This window comes from Podarcis erhardii (assembly GCF_964252035.2).
Source record: "Podarcis erhardii genome assembly, chromosome: 6".
NCBI classification, from domain to species: Eukaryota; Metazoa; Chordata; class Lepidosauria; order Squamata; family Lacertidae; genus Podarcis; species Podarcis erhardii.
In genome coordinates, this window is record NC_138510.1 from 37,824,848 (window position 1) to 37,835,286 (window position 10,439).

At 41.6% G+C, this 10,439-nt stretch overlaps 1 protein-coding gene across 1 annotated transcript; it reads right to left on the reverse strand.

Annotated features, from left to right (window-relative positions):
* Nucleotides 1–770: 770 nt before the first annotated feature.
* Nucleotides 771–9,558, reverse strand: DDX20 (DEAD-box helicase 20). Its single transcript, XM_081864933.1, has 11 exons — nucleotides 9,345–9,558; nucleotides 7,365–7,459; nucleotides 6,699–6,867; nucleotides 6,355–6,469; nucleotides 6,106–6,248; nucleotides 5,572–5,710; nucleotides 5,019–5,081; nucleotides 4,642–4,720; nucleotides 3,370–3,475; nucleotides 3,181–3,282; nucleotides 771–2,026 (listed from the first exon to the last, which is right to left on the reverse strand). The coding sequence occupies exons 1-11, from the start codon at nucleotides 9,532–9,534 to the stop codon at nucleotides 933–935; spliced, it is 2,295 nt and encodes a 764-aa protein (XP_081721059.1). The 5' UTR covers nucleotides 9,535–9,558; the 3' UTR covers nucleotides 771–932.
* Nucleotides 9,559–10,439: the final 881 nt, after the last annotated feature.

Here is a 10,439-nt window from a genome sequence, read left to right on the forward strand (position 1 = left end):
GAAGACATCTGTAGGCAGCCCTGTATTATTTATAATGTCTGATGTTTTAGTATGTTCTGATATATGCTGTGAGCCACCCAGAGTGGCTGGGGAAACCCAGCCAGATGGGTGGGGTATTATTATTATTATTAATAATAATACAATAAAGAAGGCTCTAAGAATGAACTTCATCAAGAATAGAAATCATACCTGAGATTTTTAAAAAATAAGTATTTTCTTACTTTAAAGAGATTGCTTTCTAAAGTTTCTTTCTGACCCATTTCTCAAACAATAGTTTAAAGTTCTCACCAAGCTTAAGGGAAACTGTAAGGTCTAAACAGAATCTCTTGAGATCTTTAAGCATTTTACCCTCTCCATCCTATGAATGAGAAGTTATTTGCCCCTGTTACCCACAAAGGCCTTCAGAGTAGCAAGATGGGGAATCCAGAGAAAGAAACTAGCATTCTGGACAATTAGGCTCCATTTTACCTCTCAAAGAATGAGTGCTCTTTGCTGGATGGGAATACAGGCATTTTAAGATAGATTAGTCCCACAACTCAACTGAGATTACAGAGAAATGAGAAGAAGCGGCCATATATTTTGGTACACCTGACACCCAGAAATGAGCATGTTAACCTCTGTACAAATTAAAATGCTCACCATACATGAGGGGGGAAAGTAAAGGCAGTAATCTTTTCCAAGTTCATAACCCAAAATAAATGAGAACAGTAATCTACAACAGATTTCCCATGCATCATATGCCAAGAGTAAATCAGTATCAACATAAAACACTATTTTCATACTATTTATTAGCAATACTGTTGCAGCATTTCACCTTCTGGAAAGTATACAAAACAGTATATACATGGAATAAAGAAAATATGTGAGTGTAAACAGAAACAGAAAGGTGATTTAAGATTCCACTAGCAGGTTTTGGGTGGCAGGAATTCCCATTATCTGTGACCACGCAACAACTCTTCAAAATAGATTGCATTGGCATGATAAGCAGTTAGTAAGTTTGATGGTCGCTGATACATTTGGTAGTATGAACGAGAAGCTTCTGCATAATGGTCCCGCCAAGCCCGGTAATATGCTCGCCAGTATTCCTCATAACTCTGATCTTCACGCTCAGGGAAAGGAGTAGGTTTGACTTCAGATACACTTTTTAAATTCTTGCTCTTGGAAGGCTTGGTAGTACAACGGGAGCGGCTTTGACTGCTCTGTTTTACATTCTGTTCCTTTATCTTCTGGAGCTGAGGACTCGTTTGGAACTGTGGTGGTTCAGGAACACCACTGAACTGCGAAACACATTTCTGATCTGATGCCAGTGCACCATTGTCTCTTTGTTGTGTATCTGAAGATGTTTTACTATATGACTGGTCCTCCCAGCTAGAGGTGGATGACCCAGAACTGTAAGAGCTACTATCGCTATAAGAGTCTCCTGTCAATACATGAGCTTTTGCAACATGCAAGCTGGATTCTGTTTCAGTATAAATTCTATTAGTATCACTTTCTGGGTGATGCTGCTCTCCTGGACCTGTATAGCTTCTTACTATTTCCACTTCTCTCTCTGAGCCTTCTTTAATGAAGTATTCATAATCCTCAATGAACTCCGCCATGCTCCATGTGCTGGTGGACTGCTGGTCCTTAAATGATGATAAGCAAGGGATCTTGGGAAGCATGCTTTTTAATGTTTCCCTGTCCACCTCCTCGTTATGCTTTCCAGAAGTCTGAAGACAAGGCTCTATTTGGCGCTTCTGCTGAGTGATACTATGGGAAGACTGTTGCTTCCTGGTTAGTTTTGGTTTTGTATCCTCCGTTCTTGTTTTAAGCAATTGCTTCTGTTTGAGGGCTTGCTTTGGCTTGGCTGCAACAGAATTTTCACAAACAACAGGAGCACTGATGCTTACTGTTGTGTGCTGCATGGTCCCCTCCGGTCTCTTAGCTGGCAACAGAGATGCATGCAGTGCAGCATTGGGATATGGGACAGCAGTGACTTCGACATCCCAGCCTTCAAACTGTTCCATGAGCCCAGGAGGTATAGGTTCTTCACAAGAGAAAAATGTTATTAGTCAAGAGCAACATACAGTATCTCTTTTCAAAGAAATTCTCATAATCACAAATATATCTAAGTGACACCATCATAAAACACGTTTTGAATGCAAGCATTTGATTACAAGCATGTGCCAGATGTTTTTATTAGACAGTCTGTAGTTTAAAAATAAAAGAAAGATCAATACATACAAAAGTATTGCTATAAGCCAAATGATGTTACATAATGCGGTAAAACAATCAGAGCTAAAGAATAATGATCCTGTAAGCCAATGACTGGGTTAAGTCCATCTGAAACAGTCAAATTTCTTCTTTTGACAAAAGTTAAGGTTTCACAACCTCTCTTGCTGAACTGCTCTGCCAGAAAGGAACATCTTCCTAAATCTACGTTCATCTTGTTTGCAAATATTGTTTCCTGTCCTCTTTAGAGCTTCTCAGTTTTTATACTGTTGAAGGTCACAAGGTTGTCATACTAAGCAGCTCCCGTATTTGACCAAATGTGTTATTTATTTAGTGTCTTAATTACTGGGCTATTAATTATATTGTCAATGAATCTAGCTTTACTGGATAGCTCAGGCGGTAAAGCAGGGGACTCTTAACCTCAGGGTCATGGGTTTGAGCTCCATGTTGGGGGAAAAGATTCCTGTATGGCAGGGGGTTGGACTCGATGACCCTTGTGGTCCCTTCCAACTCTACAATTCCATGATTCTGTGACTTTAAATGGTTTAACAACCAAAAACTCTGGTACATTACTTTTCTGAAATAATTCAGTATTTCCACTCAGGAAACAATTCACTAATTATTTAAGATTCAGAATGGGCCTATGATACAAACCTATACATAGTATAAAAAGAAACCCCACTTAATTTAATGGGAGTTATTACCAGGTAAGCAAGTACAAGACTGCAGCTCAACCACCTGCATCAACACTGAAACATTTACTGTAGCCATTCAGAAGGACAGGGACAGAGAACCTGTGGCTCACCCACTGTTGTTCAACTTCCACCAGCCCCAGCAAGTAGTCAATGACCAGGTGTGAAGGGAACTGTACTTCTGGAGGGCCACAGTTTTCCTGTTCCCACCTTCCCCACATAAAGACATGCTCAAATTAATGCACCATGGTCCCACATACACCAGAAACACTTGTACCTGGTAAAGGAAGCAACCGAAGGTTACATTTCTGTGCAATTTTCATCATCATGTTTTCTTCTTCTCCACGGCAGCAATATGTCACTGCTAGCCCTAAGGTTCCTGTGACAAAGCAGAGATATAAATAAGTTGGAAAGAGTTGTAGATCCAGCACCTGCCACTGCATAGCAAACTCAAAGCAGTATTTACCAAAGCGCCCAGCTCTGCCAATCCGATGCATGTATGTTTCCCAATCCAAAGGCACATCCAAGTTGATGACTAGATTCACCTTCTCAGCATCAATTCCACGGGAAGTCTGAGGGGAAGGATGGGTGAAGTTAAAGATGGTAGTAAGGAGGAAACAAGCCAAGCACAACAGACATTTAGACTTCTTCAGTTGTTCCATGGTACCATGAATAAAATACCGCAGCCTCCCAATCAATTTACACACATTAAGACACAAAACAAGCCATTTGCTCTAGTTCCGAAGGACAACATACATTTATTTATTTATTTATTTATTTATTTATTTATTTATTTATTTATTTTACCCCGCCCATCTGGCTGAACTTCCCCAGCCACTCTGGGTGGCTTCTAACAAAATATTAAAATACAGTAACCCATCAAACATTAAAAGCTTCCCTAAACAGGGCTGCCTTCAGTTATCTTCTAAATGCTGCTGGGTGTGTTGCTCAAAAACAATTGCTTCAGCATAGTTTCATTACAGTAAGTGGGCACAATCTACAGAAGATCAGGAGCGTTCAAGGCTCTCTGGGATGCATTAATATAATTTTGCAATTTAAACCATACTAATTTCAAAGCCATCTAAATGACACTTCTCTGGGTCTTCCTCAAGGAGACTACAGTGGTACCTCTAGATACGAACAGGATCTGTTCCGGAGCCCCATTCGCATCTAGAGGTAAACGTATCTAGCAATGGCACGTCTATGCACACTCGCGTAGTTTTTCGCCACTTCTGCGCATGCGTGTGACGTCATTTTGAGCGTGTGTGCATGCGCAAGCGGCGAAACCCAGAAGTAATGCGCTCCGTTACTTCCGGGTTGCCGCGGGGCGCAACTCGAACGCGCTCAACTTGAAGCAAATTTAACCCGAGGTATGACTGTACTCTGAAAATACTATGCTTTCATTCTTGCTCACAACTGTCTATACAAACCTTAATAGAAATATGCTGGAAGTAGACTAAACTTTGGAAAGACAAGAGCATGGGGGAAATATCTTCATCAAATAGTGGTTAGTATTTTCCTCTTCTCAAGATTGATTTACAACATATTTTAGTGCAAAGAATGTACTGTTTCAAATACTATTGCATTTGTATGTACTAGCACATTTCCCAGAGACATGAGCGCACTAGCTTGGTTCGAGTTTCTACTTCCTTCAAGTCAGATCTATATGAAGTACATCTATAAACCTTTACACTTTTTAAAAATTCGACATCAAGGTGGAGTGGGGGGGGGGGCTCACCAAATCAGTTGAAATCAAAACTCTGCAATGAAACTGCTTGAGTTTAGCCATAGCATCAAGTCGTTGGTTCTGATTCATACTGCCTAGAGAAAGACGAACAAATGAAGAAATGAAGACCAGACAACAAAAGTACTAGCAGGATCACTAGGGTAGTTTGCTACCACGTCTCCTCCACAGACACTTTTCTCAAATTTATCTATATTGTACATACATAGCAATTCCTACCAAGCTCAAATGGGCCTTACTCCTAAATTAATATTTATACAATTGCAACTTAAAATAACATACTTACTTACACATGTGCATGAAAACAACAAATTCCACATACAACATTGCTGAAATCAATATAAGAAAAAATTATCAATAGGCCTGCAAACTTGCCTGAAATGCACTCAGCAGGAAAACCTTTGGAAGTCAGTAAATCTGCTAGGTGTTGAGCTCTGAAACAGTGAAAAAGAAAATACAGTAAATGTATTTACAGCATAACACTTCATGACTGCCCCACTCGCCAGCTCCTCAAAACTGTCTGACAGGAGTGTATAGCAAATATTTAACGAACAGCTAAACTTAGCAGCATATTGTTCCTGGCACAGTAAGATGCAAGCACAGTTGATTTAATCTGGAATCATTTCCCCTTGATTACTTCATCCGCTGTATATATGATGAACTCTTGGTCTTTAAGTCATAAAAATATGGTGTGTGTTTTAAAGGCATGAGATTTTTAGAAATAAATCCTAGTTTTAATTCAATTCAATACTGCATGACACACTAAACAATAGATGACCAATCTTACAGCCCTAGAAACTCACTAGCTTCACCCACTTTAATGTGCATTGGCTTTCACTTACAGAAACAGGAGCATTGTTATAAAAACCCCAATAATTCATTGTTATCTTAGCTAGTCTAGATTTTTTAAAAAACATAAAATACCGGCTATGTAGATTCGAGAAGACCAGGGCCTGGTTGAAAGGAATCTTGCTGAACAGCTCCTGTAAATGCTCAGCCTTCTCCTCAAAAGTCTTATGAGGTAACGGGTGAGAATTCACAACTTTGAAGTACTGCTTCAACCCTAACCAAAACAGGATGGGCTTATATATCATTTGTACAAACAAAAACTCCTTTGAGGAAAGGATACAAATGTAACAATAATAAATGGTTGTCCCAATATTTCTGGCTAAGTTGTTATACAGAACATTAACATGGCAGACAATAAATTCAAACCACATATTTATCAAGGTGGTAAACTCTATAACTGGGGTGGTGATTGTATGGCTTTCCAGAAACTGTTGGACTCTCAACTTCCATCAGCCCCAGCCAGCATGGCCAATCATCAAGGATGATGGGAATTAAAGGCCAGCAACAACTGGAAGGTCATAGGTTCCCCACTACTACTTTAGAGTTAAGCATACAACTCTAACATATTTGGAGGGTTGTGCAAAAATGCAAAGAGCACATCATACATACCAATGAGACTTGGGTCAGTGGGATTCAGTCTCACAAAGGTGGGATCTCTCATGTACCTAGTCAAAGAATTAGCCAAGGATTCAGGATAGGTGGCCGACACAGCCAACATTTGCTTATTGGCTGGTAGAGAAGAATAAATCCAACTAAAGAGAGTAAGGGGAGGAAAAGCACCATTTAGAACAAACACTTCAAACCAAATATGTTTCAGAAACAAAAGGATTATAATGATTACTGGTAGGCTACTCTTACTTGACTTGATCCTGGAAACTACCTTCTTCCAGAAGTTTATCTGCCTCATCAAGAATGAAGAGACGAATGCTGGCTGTATTCAGATAATTCAGTTCTATGAGTTGCTTTATGCGCCCTGTCAACAAAAATTGCATTAGTATCTTAAGCATACAACACATCTAACTGAAATAAATATACTTTTGCAAAAGAATAGTAAACATAGCACCTTGCTAAATATGACTGATCAACTCTCTATGTGCAGTTTTCAAATTCTGCTCTGTAAATATGTTTGCACAGACAGCAACCACTAGTTTTTGTAGCACAATACAAGATTTGATAAACATGTATCATTTTATTTGTCTCACCAGGAGAGCCAACTGCTATGTGACACTTTTTCAGCCTCATTTTATCTTGGTTTAAAGGGGTTCCTCCAATGAAGACATGACATTCCAAGCCTTCCATCTTGATCCCAATAGTTGTAATAACTGCATGAATCTGAACAGCAATCTCTCTGGTAGGGGCCAAGATCAAAATCTGAAAAAAGGTCAAGCTGTGAATAGACTAGAAGAATAAACAAAAAACGAATACATTTCCTAGATTATTAACCCCTCTGCTCCCATAACAGCTGAGGGCACCAATAAGTGACACTTCTTTGATGGCATTTTTAGTCAGCTAGAAGCCAGATATCCCCTCGATAAGTACCAATCACACTTACGAAGCATCCTTAAATATCAGCATAAATCCATATGTAACAGTTATAATAAACTGAGCTTTCGTGTGCATGCACACAAAAGCTCATACCAATAACAAACTTAGTTGGTCTCTAAGGTGCTAGTGGAAGGAATGCTTTTATTTTGTTTCGACTATGGCAGACCAACACGGCTACCTACCTATATCTAGTTATAATAAAGCTTACCTATGAGGGAGCTAGAATGAAACTCTCACTGAATAACACTGCCCTTGTAAATAATCTTGTTATTGATTACTGACATCACTTCTCTCAAAACTTTACACAAAACTATAATGCTCACCTGCGTAACCAGGCTTTCTAAGATAAGGGAATCAAGTGCAATAGTAGAGAAGACACAGGTTTTACCAGTGCCAGATTTTGCTTGTACAATGAGATCTGAAAAGTAAACAAATAGAAAAATGTCAAGAAGCATCCAAAAGATCACCACCAAAAATCCAGGACAAAAGAATCAAGTAAATTAGGCCAGTCATGTCATCAGCAACCAATTCACTTTCAGTGGAAACCGCTCCAAAGCAAAAACCATCCAACAGTCATCCATCTAATAGTGAATAAATATTTACAGTACACCAATCACATTAAAATATATTAAAATTGACACTAGATGTTTCATCAGTATTATTAGTTTCATCTGGCAACTTTGTGTCTTCCAAGTGACATCTAAACACACACACACATAACACAAAGCTCCTATGCTGGTACAAGCACAAATGGGGCACCAGGAGTGGGTCTTCTTGTAATAGCAATTTTCTTGAAGGCAACTTGCCCTTCTCTTCTGATCTTTCTCTACAATATGCAGGTGGATGTAAAATGCTAGGTGTGTGCCTGATTTCTCATCTCACTGCATACCAGGACATGTACAGAGTATACACCACTTCAATCAATAATAAGACTCTCAAAACATCAATTATAATCCAAAAGTTCTGCACAGACCCAACTTAAATATTTATTGTCTGTTTTTCATAGTCCATCTCCCTCCATGCCGTCTCTTTACACCTTTAAAAAAAAAAAATCCACAAGGACAAAAGAAGGCAAAGGTCCGTATAGCTAAAGCTATTGTTTTCCCAGTAGTGATGTATGGAAGTTAGAGCTTGACCATAAAGAAGTCTGACCGCCGAAGAATTGATGCTTTTGAATTATGGTGCTGGAGAAGACTCTTGAGAGTCCCATGGACTGCAAGAAGATCAAACCTATCCATTCTTAAGGAAATCAGCCCTGAGTGCTCACTGGAAGGACAGATCCTGAAGCTGAGGCTCCAATACTTTGGCCACCTCATGAGAAGAGAAGACTCCCTGGAAAAGACCCTGATGTTGGGAAAGATGGAGGGCACAAGGAGAAGGGGACGACAGAGGACAAGATGGTTGGATAGTGTTCTCAAAGCTACCAGCATGAGTTTAACTAAACTGCGGGAGGCAGTGGAAGACAGGAGTGCCTGGTGTGCTCTGGTTCATGGGTTCACGAAGAGTCAGACACGACTAAACAACAACAAGGAGCCTCTGAAAGGTAAAATGCCTGTTACAGTGGTACCTTTGTGCTCAAACGCCTTGGTACTCAAACAACTTGGAACCCAAACACTGCAAACCCAGAAGTGTTCAGGTCTGCAAACTTTTTTTGGAAGCCAAACATGCTTCGTTTTGAGTGTTATGCTTCCAATTTGAGTGCCACAGTTCCATTTTGAGTGTTACGCTGAGGTCTGCCTGGTTTTGCTATTTATTTTGCATTTCTGTGGCTCTCTTTTTTGTTTTTTTGACTGTGTGAAACCCAGTTCTGCTACTGACCGATTGATTGTGCGACTGCAGTACATTGTTTATTGCTTATAGGGGTTGTTTTTAAAAGCCTGGAACAGATGAATCCATTCTGCATGACTTCCTATGAGAAAGCGAGCCTTGGTTTTGGAACAGACTTCTGGAACGGATTAAGTTTGAGAACCAAGGTACCACTGTACCTTCTACAACCCACATTGCTCCACTGCCTCAGCAGCATTTTCCTTCCCAACGCAAGTTCTTGGCCTTACTTCTGACACTCTCCTATCCTTTGGCACAAAAGCTCTACATCCAGGGCCAGCCGAAGACATTTTTGCACCCGAAGCCAAAATCCCAGTGGCAGTCCATTCCCTGCCAGGGAAGGAGTGGAGATCTACACAAGGAACAATGGCGAGGAGAGAGAAAGACCTATATCGGGATCTGCTGACCCTGGGGATCCTGCCTCGTGGGTGGGCCGGCCCTGCCCACCCCCCTCATCCCAATCCCTCATGCCGCCTCACCCAGGCCGCAGCGCCCCAGCGGGATGGCTTTGAGCTGCACTGGGGAAGGCCTCAGGAACCCGGCAGCTTTCAGGCCCTCCAGGACCGGGGCCGACAGCAGCAGCGACCCGAAGTCTTCGGGCCCTTCGTGCAGAAGCACGTCCCGGGTACGGAGCCAGCTCTCAGCGGGAGCAACCTCGGGAGCCGCCATCTCGGAAAAGAGAGCGGGAACCCTGGGAAAGCGTCGCGAGAAAGGAGGGGCGACGAGACCTTGCGGATGTGACGACAGAGATACGGCGCGGTGGGCGGGGGAGAGAGGGAAGTGCCTGAGAGAGGAAGCGGATTGCGAGGCGGGCGGGGGGGGGGAATAATTGCATGGCTGAAAGAGGACCGAACCATTGAGAGGGGGGGGGGTAGAGTGAGCGTAGGTACTTTAGGCTGCGGGCGGATCCAAGCAGCCATTCTTTGTGGGGGGACGCCCGAGGAGGCTGCAGCTAAGTGGGCGAAATAAAGGGCTTAGCTAAGGCAACGTCAAGACTCAAGATGGGTGGCAAAAGAGGAGGAGGAGGCGATCGCGGGCTGCTTCCATCTATATACTGCCTGAGGCTCGTGTTTTCATGGCAGAAGCCCCCGTTGCTGCCTCCGTTTCACTTCCTTTTCACGCTTCTTTCCGGTGTGCCTTTTTCTAGATTGGAAGCTCCTGCGGGCAGAGACCTGCTCTCATACTTTTTTTTTTTTAAAGCACTTTCTGCCTGAATGGGATCTAGCTTTATTTATATATATATATATATTTGCTTTCGTAGATTTTCACGGGTACAGGAATGCAGGTTTTGGTGTCCTCGGGTGTCTTCCCGTGTAAAAGTTGGGGTGTCTAGGCGACGTTTCGACGAGGTCTCGAAAACGATGACGAGTGAGACCTCGTCGAAACGTCGCCTAGACACCCCAACTTTTACACGGGAAGACACCCGAGGACACCAAAACCTGCATATATATATATATATATATATATAAAAAATATTTTTTACTTTTCTGCTGTGGTTATTGTATTGATGTTTTCTCTTTTGTTTCCGAATTTTTTGTAAGCTGAATTGGAATTTGATAATAAAGGGTGGGATC